Source organism: Podarcis erhardii (assembly GCF_964252035.2).
Source record: "Podarcis erhardii genome assembly, chromosome: 3".
NCBI lineage: Eukaryota > Metazoa > Chordata > Lepidosauria > Squamata > Lacertidae > Podarcis > Podarcis erhardii.
The window spans coordinates 50,618,430-50,644,061 of record NC_138507.1 but is presented as its reverse complement, the minus strand read 5'-3'; the positions used below and the strand labels follow the sequence as shown (position 1 = coordinate 50,644,061).

At 40.9% G+C, this 25,632-nt stretch overlaps 2 protein-coding genes and 1 long non-coding RNA gene across 9 annotated transcripts in view; 2 read left to right on the top strand and 1 right to left on the bottom strand.

The window, feature by feature from the left end:
* The window catches only part of PDSS2 (decaprenyl diphosphate synthase subunit 2), a 69,998-nt gene extending 66,580 nt beyond the window's left edge, over positions 1-3,418 (top strand). For both annotated transcript variants that reach the window (XM_081857296.1, XM_081857295.1), the window contains one exon: positions 2,388-3,418. In XM_081857296.1, coding sequence (XP_081713422.1) covers positions 2,388-2,546 — 159 coding nt within the window. In that variant the 3' untranslated portion in view covers positions 2,547-3,418. The remainder of the gene's footprint in view (positions 1-2,387) is intronic.
* The window catches only part of LOC309339392, an 18,237-nt gene extending 3,756 nt beyond the window's left edge, over positions 1-14,481 (bottom strand). The window contains exons 1-3 of one of the 2 annotated variants that reach the window (XR_014155290.1): positions 14,281-14,481; positions 11,238-11,319; positions 3,990-4,084 (exon numbers count right to left, since the gene is read on the bottom strand). This is a non-coding gene — a long non-coding RNA (uncharacterized lncRNA). Of the gene's footprint in view, positions 1-3,989; positions 4,085-11,237; positions 11,320-11,548; positions 11,991-14,280 lie in introns of those variants that run through there. The other variant, XR_014155291.1, reaches the window with a different exon arrangement.
* On the top strand, positions 13,652-25,632 carry BEND3 (BEN domain containing 3). 5 transcript variants are annotated; one of them, XM_081856991.1, is made up of 4 exons: positions 13,652-13,788; positions 18,945-18,997; positions 19,985-20,199; positions 22,378-25,632. In XM_081856991.1, the coding sequence occupies exons 2-4, from the start codon at positions 18,955-18,957 to the stop codon at positions 24,601-24,603; spliced, it is 2,484 nt and encodes an 827-aa protein (XP_081713117.1). In that variant the 5' UTR covers positions 13,652-13,788; positions 18,945-18,954; the 3' UTR covers positions 24,604-25,632. The 5 variants fall into 5 exon arrangements, with proteins under 5 accessions (XP_081713117.1, XP_081713121.1, XP_081713118.1 ...); XM_081856992.1 differs by lacking the exon at positions 13,652-13,788 and adding an exon at positions 14,192-14,212; XM_081856993.1 differs by lacking the exon at positions 13,652-13,788 and adding an exon at positions 15,154-17,403.

Sequence of the window (25,632 nt, the reverse complement as noted above, 5' to 3'; positions counted from 1 at the left end):
TTTTTACTTGCAGGAATTTTTTCTTTCCTGCCTTTTAATTTTATATATACCCTTCAACAGGAATGTGTGTTCAATGTTTCTAAGAGCTTCCATATGTAATGATCATATAATTATCAGTTATGGTTTCATAGACCCAGTTCACACATAATGCTAAGCCAAACCATGACTAAGTATGAACAAGCAAATGTGTGGATTCTCAGAGTGAAGATTACAGCTGCTCCCCTGGTCCTTCTGTTGCTGCGCTACCCAAGACTAAACCATGGTTTGACTTAAAGTTATGTCTGAACTAGGTCTTGTGTTATTTGTCTTGCAGGCAAAGCACAAACTATAGCCAGTGTTTCTTCTTTGCTTTATTGCTTATGCTTTGTCTGGGGGAGAAAAAGCACACGCCTGGCTTCAGACATAACACTGAGCCAAACCATGGCTTACTTTCCAAGCAGCTCAGCAGTAGCAGGACTAGAGGAGGAGCACAACAGACAAAATCTTTGCTTAGGAAACCCACACTTCTGTTTGTACATTGTAAGTCATTGTTTGGCTTAGCATTATGTGAAAAATTGGGCATTTCCCCTGGGGTTCATTTAAAGTTGGAGGAGTTAAGTAGCGGGGAGCCCTGGCAGGATAATTGAGTCATCTTCTTCTTCTAACCTGTCCCAGTAGTCATTTCAGGGTAACTGGTGTGTAAACAAACTTAGAAGCATTGCCTGTTTTGCAAAAGCTTCAGTAGATAAGGGACACATGGCCTCACTAACAGAGCTGTGAGACATTCTCCATTTGCACATATTCTGTACATTTAATACCTAGTACACAGGGCCTAAATATGTTACTTCAGGCATAGGCAAACTGGCCCTCCAGATGTTTGGGACTACAATTCCCATCATCCCTAGCTAACAGGACCAGTGGTCAGGGATGATGGGAATTGTAGTCCCAAACATCTGGAGGGCCGGAGTTTTCCTGTGCCTGTGTTACTTGATACTCTGATAACTCCTGATGCACAGCAGTACACCCGTGTATTGTAGACTACTGAGCTAGGACTGGGTGGGAGACGCGGGCTTGAATACCTACTAAGCCATGAAGTTCACTGTGCGACGTTGGGCCATTATTGTCTTTCAGCTTGACTCATTTAACTGCTGTGAGAATAAAATAGGGGAGTGGAACCATGTATGCCACTTTGAGCTCTTTGGAGAAAGACATGATATAAAACATAATAAATAAATATCCCCTCCATTGTATCTTGACAGGTTAGGGAAAGCAACCAATCACATCAGTGCAAGATGATGGTGCGCTTCTCCATTAGTGAGGCAGAGGGTTCATATAGTGCATGATTCAGATGAAATTAAGCATTTTATATTCACCTATTTCAACAGTAAATTTAAGCACATTCTTAACATTTTCCAGTTGAATCAGTGGGATTAAAATGTATCTAACTTTTGGCCTGGTCATACTTGTAAACAAATCCAGAAATACAGTGGTACCTCAGGTTACAGACACTTCAGGCTACAGAGTCCACTAACCCAGAAATAGTACCTCGGGTTAAGAACTTTGCTTCAGGATGAGAATAGAAATCGCAAGGCGGCAGTGGGAGGCCCCATTAGCTAAAGTGGCACCTCAGGTTAAAAACAGTTTCAGGTTAAGAACGGATCTTCAGAACGAATTAAGTTCTTAACCCGAGGTACCAACTGTAGATTGTTTTTTCCTTTTCTGTTATGCAGGGCTAGAGTGATGAAATTATGATTGTTGATAGCAAATGTTTTCTAATGCACACAGTGCCCACTGATCTAAATTAGACCATCTAGAAGCCCATCTGATTCCCCTATGAAAGAAGATTGCACAATAACAGGCTTTGGTGGGTCATCCCCATAGATAGGCTGAACTCTTCAGCCAGTTTGCCTCTTGGTACTCCAAAGGAAACGGGTTGTGGATTAATATTTTGAAATTATACTCCAGATTAAAATTACAATGTATAAACAGAACAATATACACTATGCTGTAGTCTACACAACATGAAAGTAAATGCACATATTTATCTACTTGCTTGTGATGAAATTCAGTTAAAAATGCATATTAATGAATTTATTATAAGTACAAGTTTATTTGTTGGGCTTATTCCCATTAGGCAAGAATTGTACACATGACTAGTTGAGAGCCTTCTGCTGCAGTTACATTAGTCTTTGAAAGGTGCCTCTTGAATTATCAATAAATGAAAGAACAATTAAATTGATTAGGGTTGTTTCATCAAATAGTGGATTCCATTTTTTTGTCAGTCATTTAACGAGACTGTCCTTTGAAGCTCAGGTCATGAAAATACAGAATCCATAATGTTTTCTTAGCATTCTGCATATAGTTATTTCTGTCAAAACTGATGATATTGTGCATGTGTTTTCTCACAGTTGCAAGATGCAATCAAGGCTGGCAAAGGTGTGACTTCAGCTATTGACCTATGTCGTTACCATGGAAACAGAGCACTGGAGGCTCTGGAGTGCTTCCCTCCCTCAGAGGCCAGATCTGCTTTAGAAAACATTGTTTATGCTGTGACAAGATTTTCATGATCTACAATTGGGAAAAGGAGCCACTTTCTGTTTGCGCTAATGAGCAGAACAGATAATAGTGGAGAGCGTCAAGATCTGCCATTGCTCCGCATCTAAATGTGTCAGTGGCTTTAAAAAATGTGTTTCTGTTCCACTCACCACATTCCCAAACTAACATATACCCTTCGGAACTGCTACAAACAAAATTAGGGAAAAAAGGTCAAACAGTTTTCACTTGTCATGCCAGAAGCACACTTGAGGCTGCACTGGTAGCAATAATTAATGAGACTCGCTTCTGTGACCTCAGCAAATGGACAGGAAATAAGTCCTTATTGATTGGACATAGCCAGGGATGGCGCCAGTGTGGTGGCCTGTGGTTTTCCTGCACTAGAGAAGACAGAGGGGGGCCCTGAAGCTGCAGGTGTCGGGAGAAATGCTTTCTAAATCTGCCAGAGAGAGGGCTGTTTAAAACCAGAATTAATGTACCAATTTATCAACATGAAGGGCAGCTCGATGAATTAGCAGGGGAAAGGAGGGAATCTTTTATCTGACTACATGCCGCTATGTCTCCTCACACTGTTTCGTTATGTATTTACATATAAAATTACCCTTTGCCTAATGCATTGTGTGTTTGAAAGAGTTGCTGAGAGCGCGCATCAGGTATGGTAAGAGCTTTGTAATATTTATGTCGTTCTGCAGAAAAGAATAATTTTGAATGTGCTGTTTGTATAGTCTTCAATTTGGTTCAGTGGGTGGGGTTTTAAACTTCCAGGGAAATATATTTGCCTTCTGTATAAGATGCCACTTATTTCAGCAAACGCAGGTACTACATTTTCCTTGATTTACTGAACATTTTGTTTTAATTCACGCCAAATAAATGCTTCTTCATACAACTCTGTGTCAATTCTATGCCATAAAGAAGTAAAGGATCGTTCTTCTCCCCCCCCTACCCCCTTCTGTACAGGATTTCATTCCCTGAATAGATGTATATTACATGAGAAGTTTTTTAACCTTACTGTGTCAGATGTTAAAGTCCAATTACAGAGAGAATACAAGGTATATCAGAAGCCTGCAATCTGACACTGTCTCTATTTTGTTCATAGGAGATGATTTTTGTGGTTTGCATGCTTGCAATCTGAGAACATCGTTGACAAGAAGGCTGAGTTTACATAAATGATCCAGATTGAGACTCAGCTACCTTTCTTCCTTCTGTGGTGTAATTACAGCCCAATCTGGAGACAGCTAGCACAGCAAACAGATTTCATTACATTGCTCTCTCCCTCTCAAACACTAAGTGGAGTTATTTCAGTTAACTTCTTCACACACACACACTAAAGTGAAGTGTCGCAAACCTTCTATATAATGGGCCAGTATGTGATTCTCAGAGGACTTTAAAAAAGCTTAACATGATTTATGTATTTTGATACCTTAAATTTTAGCACTACAAAAACATTGCTGGCTTACTGTAATTCAGTTTTTTAATTAGATGAAAATGTATATCAAACCAGTTGAATTCTCAAGCCATTATGTTCTTGATATACTCTTGAACAACATTCAGTCTGGAAAAAGAGGACATCTGGGGTTATAAATGTATTTTCCATTTCAAAGAGAATGTTGTTGTTGAAACTATGTCAGAAACAGGGCTTCAAGTTGACTTGTTTCAAATAACCCATACTTAGGGTGGGATTCACCTAACAAACCCTGTCAATGGAATCCCTGCGTAAGGGCTTCTACAATGGAACCTGCCCCCTCTTCCACCCACACACCCAAAATTGGCTGGGGGGGGGGGCAGGTTAGGAGAACCCCCAGAACAGCACATGGGAAGAAGGCAATTGTTCCCTCTGGCGAGCTGAAATACATGCACAGATGCAACGTTTGTAATAGCAATGTTGAATTCCACCCTTAATGTTAACCACCATTTGGCAGTTCAGACGAAATGGCAAACTTGTCTCCTTCCAACCGCACGAGGAGGAGGAGGAGGAGAAGGAGAAGAAAAATGGAGAGGCAAGACTTTAAGCCTAAAGCTTCACCTGTGCTCATTAGCATCATGCTAGACTATTGCTTAGGTTAGGGATGAGGAACCTCAAAGGCCAAGTTACAACACAACTCCAGAAAATGACCGAGTCCTGCTCTTGGCAACTAACATTACCAGTATTTATAATCTTATTAGTGAAAAAATGAGCTGGAACCCAATACATACGCAATAAACTATTTCTAAAGGGTACAGCTCAAGAACTCTTGGGACTAAGTGGTGCAGCCTTACTTATGTAAGGGCTGAATTGTGGCATCTACCTGAGCATTTCTGGCAAGCGTCTTGATTTAGATATCATTTTAGCTTGCATGACACCTTTTAAAAATGACCAGCAAATATATTTCTGAAGTCGAAAAGTTTGCTTCGAATTTGGAGCCCAAAGCTCACATATGCAAGTACAATTGTATCTGATGGTGAGTTCTATGTAAACACAGTTATCTAACAACTTCATGGTGGATGAGGTGCATGATTTTCCACTAATGATTTCATTGCACCTATTTAATTGTTCCCCTTGATTCTGGTGCAACCCAATTCTACAACACACTCTTAAGCAATATATTTACTAGATGGGCAAAGGATGCTTCATCCTAGCAAGCAAACCTTTTACATCAACTAGTGGCTTGTTAAACAAGTCTACAAAATGATAAGGCTGTTACAGGAGATATACCTGTTGGATCGTGCAGAAGTTTCTGAGAGATTAAGCTCATGTGTGTGCATTAGCAGGATATTTCACTGAAGCACTGAACAAAAACATTGCCACCTGAACTATGCAAGACTGCAGATACCAATATATTAAAATATACTGGGGGGTTTTGCTACAGCTTGTTACTATTGTTTTTTAAAGTTTAGGATTGCAGTTTATTTTTTTATAAGATATTTATTGAAATTTTCCAGAATAATACATTATAAAACAACAAAAATACAAAAAAAAAGAAAAAATATAAAAACAACTAAAAAACACATAAAATTCCCCTTTACCTATTTTCTTTTAACTTATTTTCCGGACCTCCTCATACCTCCCTTTCTTATATTCCAATTCAAATTATAAATTCAGCAAATCCTCACCATTAGTTTTTACTTAATTCAAAACCTTATTTTTCATATCTCTTAAACATTACAGCTGGAAACCACTTAATTTCTGTCTAACATCATTTTAACATTCATTAATTTTGCAATATTTCCGCAAATAATCTTTAAACTTCTTCCAATCTTCTTCCGACGACTCTTTTCCCTGGTCTCGGATTCTGCCAGTCATTGCCAATCCCATATAGTCCATCATCTTCATCTGCCATTCTTCCAGAGTGGGTAGATCTTGTGTCTTCCAATATTTTGCGATGAGTATTCTTGCTGCTGTTGTCGCATACATAAAAAAAGTTCTATCCTTCTTTGGCACCAATTGGCCAACCATGCCCAGGAGAAAGGCCTCTGGTTTCTTCAAGAAGGTATATTTAAATACCTTTTTCATTTCATTATAAATCATTTCCCAGAAAGCCTTAATCCTTGGGCACGTCCACCAAAGGTGAAAGAATGTACCTTCAGTCTCTTTACACTTCCAACATTTATTATCGGGCAATTTTTGCAAGCTTGACTGGGGTCATGTACCACCTGTAAATCATTTTCATAATATTCTCTCTTAAGGCATTACATGCCGTAAATTTCATACCGGTGGTCCATAACTGTTCCCAGTCAGCAAACATAATATTATGTCCAACATCCTGTGCCCATTTAATCATAGCAGACTTCACCGTTTCATCCTGAGTGTTCCATTTCAGCAGCAAGTTATACATCTTTGACAAAACCTTAGTTTTGGGTTCTAACAATTCTGTTTCTAATTTCGATTTTTCCACCTGGAATCTAATTTTCTTGTCCAATTTGTAAGCCTCCATTATCTGATAGTAATGAAGCCAGTCTCGCACTTTGTTTTTTAATTTCTCAAAACTCTGCAATTTCAATTTATCTTTAGGATTGCAGTTTAAGCCACTATAGTAAAATTGCGTATGATACGTATTTTTACAAACTATTCCAGTCAAAGCTGTTTTGACTTCTGATAAAAATGATGTGACTTTAAATAACTGAAGACTATGAATAGGCCGTGACAAGAGGTGTAGCTATACAAAATATATTGCATTTCTTAATTTGGAGCTACCTGACTTGGTAGTTCTTAGTACCTTTAAGTGTGTTTTTTTAACCTAACATTTCTCAGTATAAAGTATGACAGTAAAAAGTGAAAGGCTTGATCCTTTAGAGGTTGGTCCTATTAAGTGATTAGAAAAATATTCCAGTTCTTTGGTAGGTAATCATAGGATTTTTAGAAGTGCTTTTCTGTTACATTAAAGGCACAGAAATCACACACACACACCCAATTCACCACTTGAACTCAAGGTAGCCTCTTTCAAGAAACATTATCAGGAGGTTCAGGTGGTTCTGTCAGGATTGCTGAGTGACTTTACACAAACCACTCAATCTCCTGTACTTTTCAATTTGTAATATTAAGATAAATTATAATTTATGTGTAGAGATATAGAGAAAACCTGATTTATTAATGCAGAATGTTTTGTGAGCTGCAGAGGTAACAAAAATGCAGTTTTTTACAGCTTGTAAATAAAATATACATTCTTGGTTACCACAAGTAAGTGCTGTTTTTTTAGAATCAGAGGTGCTGCAGCTCACCATGAAAGCCTCCCTCGTTCTCTTAGAATGGCAATGACACCTACCTGAAAAGTGCCGGAACTGAGTTCCGGTGAGTTCCTGCTGAAGAAAAGCCCTGGTTACCACTGCAAAGCGACTTTCTCCAATCTAAGAATGTGTTGGTGAGTGAGAACAACTGCCACAAACCTTCAAACTATTTGTTCCAGCATTTGTAATATGTCAGTGTTTTCAACCTCTGTGAGAGCTTGTTTCCCTCACAGACAGACATAACTTGTACCATCTTATCTTATATAGGGCACTGTAGACTTCACATCCTCTGTTACCACTGATAAATGGAGAGGATCCTGGTGTCTTATTGCACAGAGAAGAGTAGATAGGCACAAGGACTTTACGACTCCAATAGTAACACATCACATGTATGAAGATTTTTTGCTGGTCCTCAAGGATATCAACAATAATGTACAGAACCTCTACAGCAGAAAGGAAGATGACACAGGTAGTCCAAAAATCTTTCATTACAAAAAAAAATCTGCAGACATTTTATTCTACTGAAAATCTCCACGTATTGTCCATAACATCTTCCTCAATTCATTTTTTTCCCCTGTAGGTGCGTTTGTATAGTAGTTAACTTTGTGTTCAAACCTAGTGCAGTTAGTGAAGCATAAAAATACCTGCCATCTAAATGAAGAAGCAAGTTTTACAAACCAGCCGAATTAGACCCACCTCCTTCAGTTTTTTGAAAAGTTAGTGTTACTCCTAGCATACCCAGGTTTTATAGTACCTTTTCCCTTCAAATTATCTTAAGTTCTTGCTCAACTACTGTCTAAAATCACTGTAACCCTTTTCATTAGTCAGAAGAGTACTTTGGCTCCCCCATGTGTAAGAGATTCTTACACTTCTATGAAGCTCTGAATCCTCCATTTAATAATGGATTGAATCAGTGTTTTTAAAAAATGCCTGTGATGGAAGAGTGTTGATTTCTCTCATCCATAAAATAAAATGAATGCATGTTTTAAACTTCTAATATTTTCTTTTAAATCAAAAGGTATAAAAGTTCAGTGACAAATGGTGAAAACACATTATTATTTAAAGTGTGCATGATAGAATTGTTGGCCTTTGATTAAATATTCTGTGAACACCTTTCAACTTTCTTTTAAAAAGTTTTTCTTAATACAGTTTAGGGCAGCCTTTACCAACCTGGTGCTCTCCAGGTGCTTTAAACTTATAGCAGTGTGCTGGTGTCCTGATGGGAGTTGCAACCCAAAACATTGGGAGGACATCAGGTTAGTGAAGGTAAATTTAGAGGCTCTATTGTTTTTCAAATGAATATTTTATTTCCTAACAACCTTTTGGCAACAATATTATTAAAAACATAATGGTGTTAAGAAAACATTTTTGCAGTGCAGTATTAACTTGATGATAGGAAAGTTATTTGCCTAACCAAAAATGTGGAATAGAAAAATGTAAGTCAGACCCAAAGATGCTAAAGTAATCCTTTACATCCTTAATATAGAGAAACCAGTACTCTCCTTGCTTATTTGCTAGTCACCTGACAGTTCCCTATCATTTGCCTAGCACTTTCATTTATGTACACCCAAACTGAGCTTGGGCCAAGAGAGCTGTCAATGCTGCCTCATTACTCCCCCAAAGCTACTCCTGGCTTGTCAGTTGCATTTGCTACCAGCTACCTATTGTTTTTAGGGACACGTTTGGCGCTGTGGATTAAACCACAGACCCTAGTGCTTGCCAATCAGAAGGTCGGCGGTTCGAATCCCCGTGACGGGGTGAGCTCCCGTTGCTCGGTCCCTGCTCCTGCCAACCTAGCAGTTCGTAAACACGAAGTGCAAGTAGATAAATAGGTACCGCTCCAGCGGGAAGGTAAACAGCATTTCCGTGCATACCTCTGGTTCGCCAGAAGCAGCTTAGTCAGGCTTGCCACATGACCCAGAAGCTGTACGCCGGCTCCCTCGGCCAATAAAGCGAGATGAGCACCGCAACCCCAGTCATCCGCGACGGGACCTAATGGTCAGGGGTCCCTTTACCTTTTCCTATTGTTTAAAAAACAAGGCCTTGGGGACTTTTTGCCTCTCCTCCAGTGTGCTCCCCAAATCTGCTCTGGAGGGTCTGGGGAACCCCCAGAACAGCATTGGGGGGGGGAGGGGAGATTGCTCAGGAAAGCAGAAATGCTTGTGCTGACAGAACAGACTCCTTCACGCTACTATTAAGAAAACCCCAATAAACTGAATGACCTCTACTTTTCACCTAGCTCCAGGATTCCGCTGTTTTATATTTTGAGAAACAGAGAAATTTACTTGTGGGAGTGTCTGTACAAAATGAATGCGAAATGAACTATGATTTCAGTGAAAAATCTCCCAATTTGAACATGGTTTGAAAAACTCTTCATTCCTCGCTTTTGCTCATCAGAGACCATTTTCTCTCCCCACATACACAGACATCCACATCCACTATTTATAACCTAGTTCAACAATGCTGGCATGCAGCAGTGGAAGGTGTGCATTTCATATGTAAATCAGCGACAATAATTTTGTACAATTACTTCGTTGTTTGCATCATTATGATCAACAGCAGCATAACAAAGTGCTTGAAACAAAGGATGTTACCGAAATGTGGTTTTGTCTTGGCAAATCTACTCTCCACGTTTTAGCTAATAAAGCAGTTTATTCATAGATGACAGAAATATATAGGCTGTGTTCACCAGCGCTTTCAGAATATAGTTTAAACTTGTTGCATTAGCATCCCAATCCTAAATGTTTATGCCTGATGTTTCAGCATCTCTGCCTGAAATGGTGGATCAACAAGTATATGATTATGTAAGATCAGCTGCCCAACCCGCACTTGCACTTCAGGCATGAATAGATGAGAAACACAATAATCTTATATGAAGTAATAGTGAACTCAGTTATCTGTGAATACTTTAGTAGCCAAAACAACACCATCTACATACAGTATCTGCAGGCTTACAGAAATACCAAAGATTTGCAGAAGCACCACATTTTTTAAAAAAATCAACAACCTTTAGGGAATTAAAAAGCAGGAATAGGAAATAGAATGGAGTGTCCTGGATAAGGGTCAGGCTAACTGGATCTCTAAACAGGCTACACCTGTAGGAACTAGAATAAAGGGGGCTGGATCAAATAAGAATATCCTGGTATGTGTAGGGAGATTTAAAGGATGTTGTATTTGGATTTGACAAACCAGTGGGGTTTTGTTTTTTTCTTTTACTCCTGGAGACAAAGGTGATTGTTGGCTACAGCAGTGATTGGCAGAAAAGATGTAACAGAATAGACTCCTGAATTACAGGAAATTTAGGAATCTGCCTGTTGGTGATGCAGGATTGCTGGGCTACAGCTTTGGATTCTGGCCTGCAGAAAAAATACTAGTAGGGCTCAGCCCCAGCTTGATCTAAGGACTGGCCTCTTATGACAGAGGCAAATGAGGGTATGTGAAAGATGATCTGTTGTCACAGTACCAAATCACAATCATTCTGACTTTTATGCACCAATATCCAGGCTATAAGCCTAGCAAGAATATGCTACTCGATCCCACATTAAATGAAGGGGAAATGGAAATATAAGTATTAATCTTATGGGGTAGTTTTTGCATGTATTTACTGCAATAAGATTATTAAATCTGTGCAGACTGCATTTTATTGATTGCATTGGTACCAGTCTCAGGCTTTCAAATTAAATAAACTGTTACTTCTAAAGGTGCGTGGGACCATTGCTTGTTCCAGATCATAAATCTTGCATTTCCCTCTGTGAATTTTAATTACAACTAGAAGAAAAGCAGACACCCCCCAATTAAGTGGGAGGTGTTTCTTAAAAGCATCAAATAGTAACTTCTGAATCAAAGGCATGAAAATGTAAACTGAAAACACTGCAAAGCACACCCAAATGTTTTTGTTTCATATATGAACAAGTGTGCAAAACTTATTATGCATAGTCTATTTGAAATTGCAGTGCTTTTTATTCCTTTTTCAATCAAAATTGGTAGAGGAACAGTATACTCACATTCCAGGATGGGGAGCTGAGGCCTGCAGGGTCCCTTCTGGGCTTGGGTCCCCTAATGGGAACAGTGCCTGAGGCCAACACTCTAGAGAAAGAAATGAGGTGGAGTTCAAATTGGCAAATGTTTTCTCATTTCTGAAGCAGAGTCTGGTTTGCACACTTTTGCTTTCCTTTACTTTAAAAATGTGTTTTTGCTAAACATAATGTAAAGCATTTCAGGTAAGCAAATAAGACTGCAGAATTAAGTACCAAATCATTTAACTCTTTAATTACATATATGATTAACGGTGCAAAGGCAGGTGGGATTCCTTTACCTTGAATAGCTCTCATGTGGAAGGCGGCATTCCTGGCGGTAGTTTATTACACAGGTGTGAAAGACACTGCAACAGCTGTTGGAATTCTGCCAATAATTTCTGCCAGTTGGGATATTAGTATTTTAAGGCAAAAGTAGATCAAGACTTACCCAAGTTTACATTGTGATCATAAAAGTGCTTGCTGTTCGATGTTTTCCAAACATATGCAAACCAGTTTGCTTGGTCATATTCAGCCAATTTGACTATTAAGCCATCATGCATATGAGAGATGTTAGCAGATTTTTCTTCGGTATGCTAGTCCAAACTAATGTGAATGTGCCTAGGAATAACTTTCTGCACTTTTATCAAAACCCATGGATACACTAATAGCAGAGTTTGCTCAAAGTATAGCACAGTTGCTTCTAAAAGCATTTAAGTCACCCGATTCCTTTCCTGAGAAAGTTCAGGCCCTACATCTTCTATTGTGAAAACAGATTGTTTCACCGCAAATACATTCAGCTTCACCACAATCTCCTTTCACTTATTCGCCAAACTTCTGGCTTCCTTATACAAAGGTCTAAACAACCAGTGGGCTGGTCTGCTTCTAATATATTTAAAAATAATAATTTTGTTGGTGTTTTTCTGTTTTTATCAATGTGCTCCTCAAATTCTCTTTCCCCCACCCCCACCCCTTATTGTCTGCTTGTACAGTGGTACCTCGGGTTAAGTACTTAATTCGTTCTGGAGGTCTGTTCTTAACCTGAAGCACCACTTTAGCTAATGGGGCCTCCTGCTGCCACTGGAGCACAATTTCTGTTCTTATCCTGAAGCAAAGTTCTTAACCCGAGGTACTATTTCTGGGTTACCGGAGTCTGTAACCTGAAGCGTATGTAACCCGAGGTACCACTGTATTTGTCAGAAATTGTGTTTCTTCTGTTTACTTTTGGATAATATGTCCATTTTCGAAAGGAAACTTTGGGTGATATTCAACGAAGTTACTTGGAATAGACCCCCTGAAATTAATGAACATCACTAAGTTAACTTCATTAATTTCAGTGAATCTTCTCTTAGTTATAATGCTCATGAAGCATGCTGGCATCCCCTTAGTCCTAAGCAGTACTATTCCTGATCTGTGGTCTACGTTTTAGCCAAGATACTATTATTGCTATTCTGAACAGCCCCAGAAGCGGATGTAGGGAAGCATGACTAGTTAGGTCACAGTGGACCTTGGGGGCGCTGCAACTATGATAAAGAATTGAAGTTGAGAGTGCCCCTGAAATTCGAGACCCCAAAGACAGCCCCTAGGCATTCTAGAAAGAATTCACCTCTTCTGTCCCTCAATATGCATTTCTCCAATCACTTTTGAGAACCTTTCAACGTCAAAGGTGACTGTGATGGAGGTTGGGTTTTTTGGGCAAGTTGTCCAGTTAAGTATTGGTTTTCCCCATCGGTTCAACATGTACATCTTACAGCGGCGGCAGCAGGTGCTGGGCCTGTTAATTCCAGGGTCGCTGCCCCTGGTTCGTTCCATGACCAACTAGAGGGCCATATATACTATATACATTTATTATCTATATTGGTCGCCCAGAATGGTCCTGTATTAGACGACAAATAAATTTTCAGATGCCTCTCCGCCTCTCGCAGCCCGGAAATTCCACCTTCGGTAGCGCCCGGCAAACCTCACCAGGGCAATGTGGGTGTTTTATTAGCCGTTGCTTTTTGTGGAGTGGCCGTTAGCGTGTAAACTCGCTGGCTGGAGGGCAAAGAGAAGGCGCGCGAGAGTGACCCGACTGCAACTAACGGCTCCTTCCACCAGGCACAGCCACGGGGGAAAGGGGGCGGGGCTCAGAAGCGCGCGGGGGGGGGGAGGGGTATGCGTAATACGCGTGTGGAACGGAGAGGGCCGCCGCCTTCTCTGCCTCGCGCGCGAGCTGTGGTGCCCCGACTTAATCAGTCCGCCTTCCCCCACCTCCTCTTCCTCCCCGCCCCCACCCGCATGCACATTCTCTGTCCCGGGTGGCCGCAGCAGCAGCAGCTCCTCGGGGCTCAGTGTCCTTGTGCGGAAATGACACACGGTCCCGTCACGTCACGCGAGAGCGCAGCGCGCGGACCCCCTCTCTCTCTCACACACGCACATACACAAAGAGCTAAGTGGGAGGGGAAGACACGGGAGCCAGCCACGGCCGCTCTTATAAAACACCCACCCAAGACCAAGGGGGGCCCTCACCCTCTTTTCCCCACAGTGCCTAAGAAGGACCCAGGTAAGCCCCTTCCCAACTTTCTCTAGATAGGAAAACCAGCTTTTACCCCCCAACCCCCCCCCCCAAGGTAGGTGTGTGCGTGTGTTGGCCAACTCCCTCCCCACAGTTCTACTTTCGGCCTCGGGAGGAGGAACACGGTCCTCCCTCAGCCTCCCCGGCCCCCTCCCCCTCGGGGAGAGCTATGGCTGGGTTCCTCGCGCAGGAGAACGGCCAGGCAGCGCGGGCGCCTCCATCTCCAGCGGGGGAGGGGGGGAGCTGGATGTTATATTGTGCCCCCTCTTTCCAGCTGCCACATAGACCAGCTCTCGAGAACGGCGGCGAGGGCGAGGGCGCGGGGACAGGGGGGTGGGGGGCATTCCGGAAGCTGCCGTCGCGAGCCGCGGGGCACGCTACCAAAAAGAGGGTTGGCCCAAGAAGCGCTTCGGTGAGCGGGTAGCTTGGCCAGCCGGCTCTCCCCTTTCCCCAGCTGCTTCTCGAGGCGCGCACACGCACCGCCGGCTCCTGTTGCCTGGAAACCTGTCTCCTTGCTCGGCAACGGAACCCGCTTTCGCGACCAGCCGCGAGGCCTATCCTCCCAGCGCCCGCCGCTGTCGGCCCTTCCCTCAGTGGAATTTGGGCTCCGCTTCGTGCTGAGGCTGGCGAGGAAAAGGGAGGCGGGGGTGATAATTGAAGCGTCCTCTCCCCCCGACCCCCCCCCCCGGCCGCCGCCGCCTTCTTACTCCATTCGATCTGGGGAAGGGGGTGCCCACGTGACCCCGCGAGCGCTGCCTCGCGCGTTTCAAAGCCGGGAGGGGGCGTTGCGAGTTCCCGCGCGCCTGGTGCGATCCTGGTCTTATTGGCCAGTTTCCAGGCATGGCTTCTGCATGACTGCAGGAATGGCAACACCTTCCTCCTCCTGTTGCCCTGGGTTGTTAGGGAGGGGCTCGTAGTTCTCTTCCTCCAGGCGGCACTTTCTGTTCTACAGGCAACATCCAAATACAAAGTCCTTATTGCAAAAAAAAAAGAAAGAAAGAAAGAAAAGAAAAGATACTTATCCTGCTCTTGGGGGAAACATTTTGGAGTTTGGAGAGGAAGGCACCCAGCAACAACCCTGTCCTCCTGCTTGGGAGCAACCTCCGCTTGCCAGCCACCTACTTGTTCTCTCTGGGTGGAGCCATAGTAGGGAATGGCCGTATTTGGGTGATGCTGCCCAGAGAGAAAGTGTGTGCAAGGAAGTGGCTTACAGCTATAGGCTGGCCAGGCAGTGGTCACAGGTAGAGACAGGGCTCTTTGGAGCACTGCTGTGTGGATTGGACATCACCATGCTGCTCAGAGAAAGAGAACATGCAGGGAAACAAAGTTGGAGTGGTTGCTGCTTGCAATAGTAGTTGCCACTACAGTACCTGGTCAATCCTGTTGGGCTAACCCACCAGCAACTATCTGATGGTGCCAGTCTTGATGTTGTTACAACCATATCATAAATTCAAATTAACACACACCTTACAGTGTTGAGTTATGTACTTAGTATTTGGTGATCATTTATAAAGTAAAAGATGCTACTGTCCTGTAAGTTAGGGCAACCTAATTCCCATATATAATGTAAAGCTAGGCTAGGAGATGGTGATTTGCAAAAACTACATTGGTTTATGCCAGTGGTGTGTCTTCATTGCTTTCCTATATCAGTATTTTACTATCTGCTAGATCACATTGGCTCTTATTTTGCTGCATAATAAAAGAAAAACCTTTTCCTGCAAAGTAGCTAAACTCTTACAAATAATTTGGGCAGTCACTGTTGCATTGTAATCCTACAGTAAGGCAACAATGTGACAGTGCTGACAATTGTCTTTGGCAGCCAGAAGTCAGGGAAGGATCCATGGCCATTTTAAGGCTACACCTCACATAGTTAGGTTATAATGGTAAGTTGCTTTGTGCAATTACTCTTACTGGATGTAGAGGCACCAAACTGACTGTGAGTCTCATATATCCTGATAATAAAATATAGATTACAAAACCTCATATTTTTGTCTAGTTTGCTAGCATGGTACTCAGATTGAATGTGTATTTAAATGGTGAAAATACATTATATAATCTCGTTGATCTTTAAATATCCAGCTCAGAATTGTTCTTGCAGTTAAAAAAAAGACATATGTAAAAGTTGTCTATGTAGAAATAAGTACACCCCCACCTTGAGAAATCTGCTGCTACAGTCACAATTTATTAAGTGTGATATGGAGGTTAGAAAATAAGGAATTGAATTTCTCAATAAATCTCAGTAATAGCTTTGGACTGGTCTGTTTGCCGTAGTAGAATTTGTCCTTCTAAGTGGCCAGACACTAATGGACAACTGCATATATTTTTACTGTGTAAACAAGACGGCCCTATGGAGGGAATTTCAGCTTAATGTGGGGCGTGAGATCCATTGAATTCAGTGGGGCAACCTTCTGAGCAGCCATGATAGGATCAAGCTAAAAGCCACCTAACTTTATAAGACAGTAGTGGACTTTATAATCGCAGTGGGGCTATGATGCTGGCCTGGCCTCACTCTGGAACAGATAGGTGGTGAGGTTATGAAAACATGCTAGCAGGAGCACTAGATTGGTTCTGCCAACACATCTGTACCAGCATGACCTCACTGCTGTTGTGCTGCTGCCCCTCTCCATCCTGGTATGCAGCAGCGACTTAGCCAGAGGAAGGCTAGGTGAGTGGTTCAGCTTCTCTATGCCACCCACTAATACTGTAAGAGAAAAGAGTGGGGTAATAACCTAAGTAGGTAGTAGCTGCCACAAGTGCACCATGGATATAGCACAGTTCTAAACCATACTTCTTGCATATTTTGCCTGCACTCCCACTTTAAATCAGAATATAACTAAAGAATCCAGGATGGGGTTGACTGGCCACAGTCTGGATCTCACTGTCGCTTTTGCCTGTTCTGATGGAACACAAAAAAGCCAACTTGGGGGGGGGGGGAGAAAAATTGGCCATATATATGAGCTCACATGAACATTACACATTCCCATTGGGTTACTTCTGTGAGTAGAAAAATAAAAACATCTCTGTTTCTGTTGGCAGAAAAAGTGTAGATCAGGTTTTTGGACCACTGGGCACTGAGACCATGCTGTGGGAACCAGTAATGTCATGGGAGCATGGTATAACATGGCTGGGTGGGTGTGGCATAACACAAAATTGGAGAATACGGTCCTTGCTGCTACCCACCCACCACCACACCACCTCAGGCATACCACGTGGCCAGTTAGGTCCTGCTGGTCCTTACTGTGGAGTTAACACAATACTTCAAACACACATGGATGCTGTCACTATCTCTTCATGTTTATGAATAGGAGAGGGCCTCACAGTTAGGGGTTTATGATGTCACAGGGGAAATCTGATATTGCCAGTTGGCTGTTGAGCAGACATTTTTTATTTCAAGATCTACCTTTTGAGAAAGAGAAACAATTCAGGAGACAAGTGTATTAATCAAAGTGACATTAATCCTAATGTGTTTCTTGCAATTACCTCATCATTAGGGTACTTGCATCTGTTGCAGTTTAAATAAGTAGCTCTAAAAGGAGCCTACAGTGTTGGGGTTAGAAGGCTAGTGACTCTTTTCAGAGTTAGTCACATAAATAATTGAAATAGGTATGAGCTAGTCCTTTTTCTGACATTTCCCTAATGAAGAGCTAATTGCTCAAAAGGAGTTGGAATTTAAACCACTTGCATTAAATGGTCTCCAGCAGCTATTTGATGTTTTGTTAGTTTCTGCTGTTGGTGTTAACCCATTTGGTGTCCTCTACAAAGAGAACAGCTACTTTAGAAGTCAACATAGAATCCAATAACAATCTAATGACTCTGATTGAATTTTTAATTAAAAAGTGTGCCATATATTGCCTTAATAAAGAATAATTATTATTAGTAATTACTTTAAATACTAACTTTGTCAAGTTATTGCAATTATAATTAAAGCTTCATTTCATACTTAACTGTAAAGTAATTTTCAGTGTGTTAGTATTTATTGGTCCTGGAAGCTTAAAAACTTAAGATGAGCATTTTTTGTACCAATCATTTTTAGGGTTTCAATCCTATACACACCTACCTGGCTTGAGCATAAGACTTCTTGAACACAGTGAGACTTACTTCCAAATGCATAAGATTATTCTGTGAAATGCTGAAATCAACTTTTTTAATGGAAAATGATTTCAGGCTTAGGTGCTCAGAGAAAAAATTGGTTTTGCATGGCGAGGTTGATACTTATGTCTGAGTCAACCGATGTTTTGGTTTCTAGAAGAAATCATTAGTAGCTCAGAGCAAATACTATGGGTTGTATCCAGAGTTGCCTGAGTTGGGTTGTACTCACAGAAAGGGTACTTTCAGATCTCTGGTCTACATGCCTCTACCCCAACAAAATCTCTCAAGTTTGGGATACCACACATGAGGTAGTTTTGGGAATCTACTGAAGAAAGGAGAATTGTTGTAAATCACCTCTCTACACTCTCCCTCCCAACTTTAGCTTATGGAAGCTCTCATGAATCCCAGCCCCTTCTTCAAATGGAGAGGTTCTGCTGGGTTCAGTACCGTGTATATTACAAATATCTATGTCATCATGTTTTTGTGTTAAGTAAACATGTTCTACATCTCTTTTGCTGATCTATGATCCCTTACTCCATTATAACCTCTGTCTTCATTCAGACTTTGATGAAGTTCCATAATGGTTCCCTGCATTCTTAAAAAAAACCCCAGTGCTAATCCTTATTCCATAGCTGGCAATGGTGTCTCTTGTTCATCAAGAAGCAAGAGCTGAAGCTACCTCTGCATGCAACATCACATTTAAACCTCTCTCCCCATTATGCTTTTTTAAAGACTAGCTTGCCAAAATTGATAGATCTTCTATTTACTATATTGTACATTTAAATTTTTATTATTTATTGCTTTATTTATTTATTGTTGCAAACTGCCTTAGGACCCTAGGATGAAGGGAGCCATATAAATTTTATAAATAAATAGTCAGCAATGTTCCTCACACCAATATAAATGGGGGCAGCTTTTGTATGCAAACTATTTGAGTGCATTCTGAATATAAACCAGAAAAGCTGGATTTGGGCAGATGGCTTTACAGTACACATAACATGTCTCTCCTAAGCTGTATAGGCTTTTTACTTATTTCTTTATCTCTATTATTGTAGAGTACGGAATATGAATTCAGATGAACTGTTTGATGATGAAGAAAATGCTGAAGGTAATGTTATTCCTTTTAATCTACTTTCTCATTAGATCAAAATACTTTTGAATATAGTCCATACCAAAATTACATTTTTATAACAAAGACTGTAACAAATGAAAAAATCTTATCACACATTGCTTTCCACTAATTTCCTTCTGCCTGTTTTGTCCACTTCTCTGGCTTGTTCTTTACACTGTAATTCTGTTGAAGCTCTTACATTCCGAATGCAGTGAAACTAGGGTTACTGTGTTTAATAACAAGAGAAGTTGGGCTGACTGTTTAAGCTATAGTAGAGGTGAGGAACTGGATCTGCCACACCAACCCTCGTGGTCACACTGACAAGTTGGTGGCTGGAAATCACTTTATGTCATCATGGTGTTAGATGAAGCAATTTCCCCATTTCAAACCCTGTAGGTTAAGGAAGGCTTTCCCTGTGGAGCTTGCTATAAGTTCCATTTAGTGCAGGCATCCCCAACCTACAGCCCTCCAGATGTTTTGGCCTACAACTCCCATGATCCCTAGCTAACAGGACCAGTGGTCAGGGATGATGGGAATTGTAGTGCAAAACATCTGGAGGGCCAAAGGTTGGGGATGCCTGATTTAGCGCTTACAGCAACCCTTGTTTTGGGCAAAGACCAGCTGCATTATGGAGTTACCAGTGAGGAACTCCTTAATGCAGGCAGTCCCTGAAAACAATAATCCCAGCCTCATATGGCAAGCAATAATCAGGAGAGCACCTTAGAGGCTCCCAAATGTTCCTTTGCAGCCGTGTCTTTACCTGCCCCACCTCTGATGTCATAAGTAAGTCAAGTGTGGGACAGATCAATGTGGTTTGGGGGAAATGGCCTCATGCGTCAAACTAGGACCCCATTGGGACTAATTAGACCCATGGACCAGAGGTGTCCCATTGCTGAGCTTTAGATTGTTGAATCCAGAATAGCTACCTATATATAATTCAGATCCAGTCAGTGACCAATTGGTACTATTTTTCTCTTTCATCAGTTATTATCAAAAATATTATGAAAGTAGAAACAGACAAAGAAGATGAAGTCCTAGACTGCTCCGTAATATCAAGACCTGAAAAAAACACGCTGGATGGTTTAGTGACTTCTCTGCAAGAAACCAATAAACGGAAACGGACCTTGTTTGGTTGTGATAGCTCAGGAAGCCACCAAGAAATTCTACCAAGTCTGAAAAAAAGAGGCCTTACACAAGAGGTGATTCCTTTACATATGGATATTAACAGCATCTTGCTTAGACTTGTAGTTAACTATTTCAGATTGACAAGCAGTTCAATGAATTTAGTCAAACCAGTTAATCTTTGTTCCGAAATATTAAATACTCATTTGGGTGTTTTATTTTATGGAAATTGTAGGCTGCAACAAAGCAAAGAAGACACTATTTAGCCAAAACAAACAAAGAGAAAACATGCATCCTAGAGATCAATAGATTTTCTGAGGAACAAGGTGGTGGCTGTTTTTTAAAGAGCAAAATTCAATAGATGTGTGAATTCAGCTGAGGAAATGGTGAATTTGACATTGCATGTAAAAACTCATGACTTACTAAACTAGTTATTTAAGATGTTGCAACCAATTTCATAGTTTTTCTTGCTACTGATGAATATGGTTTCTTGTCTGGATTTCATCTAAAATAGTCTACATAAACATTTGCACTTCAGTCCAGCAAGGTTAAGCCAGAACCCAAACAGCTATTTCTGAGCTGTTTCCTAGGTGATATTTTGTACTTTCACTGATTCCCCCTGCTTGTAGTCCCTTCTGTTCCCCAAGAATTGCTCTGGAGAGTTGGAAAGCCTTCTAGAACAGTGTGGCAGGGAGCCTGGGGGGGGGATTGGCCCCCCTTACACCAGAAACCTGTGAACTAAAAAAACAATTCCATTCCGTAGATGGCATGCTTAGGGTTTAAGTTATTTCTGTTTTGCTTTTTAGGGCCAAGCCCTCACAAGGTGGCTTACAAAGTGAGATCATAACTCAAAGCTGAGGTTTTTCATGTTTTTAAGATGGAGTAGTCAATTCTTGCCTATTTGCCTTGATAGTTTTTGAATATGTATATTTTACCTTTTACTAATTAGTATTTATACAGCAAGCTGTGAAAAAATATTTCTGATTTTTAAAGTCTAAATTCTTTCATTTTTTAATTCTAGTATTGAAATTTATGTTGCTGTTGCTGTTGCTGCTGCAAAGTATGTTTGCAAAATATCCATCTTATAGTGAATTAATGAAGACACCCAAATAATGTGAACTGCTGGTATAAAATAATGCCTGAAATGTTTTGTGATCTCTTCCAAATGTCAACACTTTATAGGCTACAGCTCTTTTGGCATTGCTTCCATTTGCATGGTGGCACTGTGGATTAAACCACAGAGCCTAGGACTTGCCAATCAGAAGGTCAGCGATTTGAATCCCCGCGATGGGGTGAGCTCTCGTTGCTTGGTCCCTGCTCCTGCCAACCTAGCAGTTTGAAAGCACACCAAAGTGCAAGTAGATAAATAGGTACCACTAAGCCAGAAGCGGCTTAGTCATGCTGGTCACATGACCCAGAAGCTGTACGCCAGCTCCCTCGGCCAACAAAGCGAGATGAGTGCCACAACCCCAGAGTCATCCGCAACTGGACCTAATGGTCAGGGGTCCCTCTACCTTTTACCATTTGCATTATCAGAAAATATTGTACATCATTTAGCACACACATTCTCTTACAACAGTTTTCTTCCTTCAGATGTGCCTAGTGGAAAGTGAGTAGGCTGTGAAAGGTTCTCAATCTGGGCATCGCAAGGTTTTCAGTCTGGGTGTTGTTAGTTGAATACAGTACTGTTGCTTGGATCTTAACTATGCCTTTCACAGATTGAAGGTTTTAAATGTAGCGGAGGATCTCTTTGGCTGAAGGGGTAGTCAGTTCCCCTGATTTCACACTCCCCCTGCAGTCTTCCACTGGTCCAGACACGGAGCATAAGAGTCTACAGAGGGAATGAGGAATCCGCGAAATATGACTCTCCCTCCTGTTGACAGGAACAAACTTGGAATCCAGGCCAGTGAGTTTGATGTAGGGGATCCTTATGCATATATGAGCTGCAATATTCTCAGAACTCTGATGTTAAGGAAAGGCTATTGATTTGAGTATTTTAGGCAGCTCCTAGACATGAAAGTTTAGATCCTAATAAATACACAGGGAAATTTTCCCATCCCCTCCAACTCCTCCATCCCCTTTCCAACCCATAGTGTAGGTGGAAGCAACTAACATAGTCTGGATCCAACCCTATGACAGCATTGTGTTAAATTAATTTAGTGTTTAAAATTAAGAAAATCATGTTTTATAATTTATTCATTAAGGATAAATAAGTAACTAATTTGAATACTAATGTTACATTTGTTCATTGAAAGGGCCTTCTTTCAAACTTGATGCACAGAGATGGATCACCTACTCAGGAAGATGTGGAACAGCTAAACAAGAGCAAGAATCCTAGCATAACGTGGCTCGGTGAAGAAGAAGCCTTAAATAACACAATCATGCCATCATATAAGAAACCTCTGTATGGGATCTCACACAAAATTACAGAGAAGAAAAGTCTGCCAGGAACAGAGCAGTTCACTTCCTATGAGTTGTTTGAAAAGGTTAATCCTAGCAGTCCTTCCAATCTTCGGACATTGAATGAGCAACGTAAAAGAGATATGAGTGCTATCACACCTGTTGCTTCTGAGTCCGACCCAAATATATATTCTTTGATACAAAAAATGTTTTACACACTTAATACCTTAAATTCCAACATGACTCAGCTTCACAGCAAAGTAGACTTGTTATCACTAGAAGTCAGTCGAATTAAAAAGCATGTCAGCCCTACAGATGCTGTAGCAGAATTCAGGCCACCACCTGAGTACCAGCTGACTGCCTCAGAACTCAAACAGATCATGGATCAGAGTACATCAGGTGGAGATTTGGCTTGCCGACTACTGGTACAGCTTTTTCCAGAGCTCTTCAGTGAGGATGAGTTAAGCAGGACCTGCAGTACCTGTGGCTATCTTAACAAAAAGAAACTTGAGTCCCTTCATCTACAGCTCATCCGAAATTATGTAGAAGTCTGTTATCCTTCTGTGAAGAATCCTGCGGTTTGGCAGGCAGAGTGTTTGCCTCAGGTCAATGACTTTTTCAGTAGCTTTTGGGCACAGAGAGACATGGAAAATAGTCAGCCAGACTTACAGTCCTCCAGTTTTTATGAGACTGATCAAGTTATTGATGATAAGGAGGAGGATGAAGCTCTGCCCATGGACAGGAGTAGTTCCATTGCCTCTGAATGGGTATTTGATGCTCAGGATATAAATGAATTTTTAGATGAAGCTTCCTCTCCTGGAGAGTTTTGTGTCTTTTTATTACATAGATTGTTTCCAGAACTCTTTGATCACAGAAAGTTGGCCGAGAGATATAGCTGTTATGGAGAATGTGGAAAACAAGAGCTTGACCCGCAGCGACTTCAGGTAATTCGCAGGTACACAGAGATTTATTTTCCTGCTATGCAGGAGAGAAAGGCCTGGTTGCAGCATTGTGTTCAGCGAATAAATGATGAACTTGAAAGCATGTATATGGATGACAGTGAGAGTGAACAGATGAGAGAGGATTGCTATGATTCTTCTAGTTTGCCTGATGATGTGTCTATTATAAAAGTGGAAGATAATTTTGAATATGAAAGGCCAGGCAGAAGGTCAAAAAAGATTTGGCTTGTGCCTATAGACTTTGATAAGCTTGATATCCCTTCCCCTGATTTTGATGTCCCTATTCCAGACTACCTGTTAAGCAAGGAGCAGCTTAAGAACATATATGAGAGCAGTTTGTCGATCGGCAATTTTGCTTCTCGGTTGCTAGTTCATTTATTCCCTGAACTGTTTACCCATGAAAACTTAAGGAAGCAATATAATTGTAGTGGATCACTGGGTAAGAAACAACTTGATCCTGTTAGGATTAAATTAATTCGACATTATGTGCAAATGCTATATCCGAGAGCGAAGAATGATCGAGTATGGACATTGGAATTTGTTGGAAAACTTGATGAAAGATGTCGTCGAAGAGATACAGAGCAAAGACGCACATACCAACTGCAGCGAAAGGTCCATGTGCCAGGACCTGAAAGGAGAGATTTTTTGACCTATGCAATAAACCCGGAAAGATTTAAAGAAGAATTCGAAGGACCGCCATTGCCTCCGGAAAGAAGCAACAAAGATTTTTGCAAGATACCACTTGAGGAACTTGTTGTTCCTCCTCCAGACTTTCCTGTGCCTTCTCTGTATCTGCTGTCTGACAAGGAAGTAAGAGAAATAGTACAGCAGAGCCTTTCAGTTGGTAACTTTGCTGCCAGACTTCTTGTAAGACTTTTTCCAGAGCTGTTTACTTCAGATAACCTCAGACTGCAATACAACCATTCAGGGGCTTGTAACAAAAAGCAGCTCGATCCTGTCAGATTGAGACTAATCCGTCATTATGTTGAAGCTGTTTATCCTGTTGAGAAAATGGATGAAGTGTGGCATTATGAATGTATACCAAGCATTGATGAAAGATGCAGACGTCCCAATAGAAAAAAGTGTGATATACTGAAAAAAGCCAAGAAAGCAAAAAAGTGATGGGATCTTTTTAGTTTCCAAAGATGTTGACCACTAAGTTATTTAGAAGCAGACTGAGACATCAGTCAGCCTGCTTTAGACTAATACTCAGAATATTCACTCAGCATTAGGGCAACTGATAAGAAAAATGTTGCTCTAACACATACGGGAAAGGGCAATACAGTGAGGATGGGGGAAAGGGGTGTAGGACAATCCAGTGGGAATGTCACTTAGAAGAACCTATTGAAATGAATGCATATTGTGGGAAAAGATGTAACTCCATTCAGGATGCCTGTATGTAGGCTAGGTTTCTGATAGTGCCCTTGCTACCTACCTGAATTGGTACACAGCAAATAATCATAAATTATTACAGATGTTCCAGTAGCATCTCATTTAAATATAATCATCAGTGAAAATAAATTATATAGTTTTAAATTTTTTAATTGGTTTTTTAGCAGTGAGTAGTCTCGTGCTCTTTAAAACAGTTTCTGTAGGTACCTTTAATCGGTCATTTGGAAACTAACGAATTTTTTAATTTTTCAAAGCTGTAGTTTTCGAAGTGCCATACTCTTTGAAAAAGAGTAGAGAATCAAGACAGTTTCTGTACTAATTACAGCTACTCCTTGTATTAGTTTGAATATTGGGAGAGTGAAGTACTACAAAATCAATGAACAGAAAAGTTACAATTTTCTTTAAAGGTTTCCCATTTTGTTGCTGAATGGTTGTAAAAGTTAAGATTATGATCATGGCATTATTTAACATGTGTTAAGATCGTAGTACCAATACTTCAGTTGTTAGTCATCTAAGTTATTCCATTGTCCTCAGTGTGACTTCTTGGTATAAAAGCTACTGGTATAAGCATAGGTTGTGAACTAGACTCTTGCCCTGTATCAGTAGAATATGGTGCTATTACCTGTTATTCTCACTACTTATATTTTAAAAATACTTGAATTGAGGAATGTACAAAAACATTTAAGCCCATATTATTTTTGTTAGCAAAATGATTGCAGCCTTTGAAAAGTTCAAAATATTAAATATTATATGTATCTA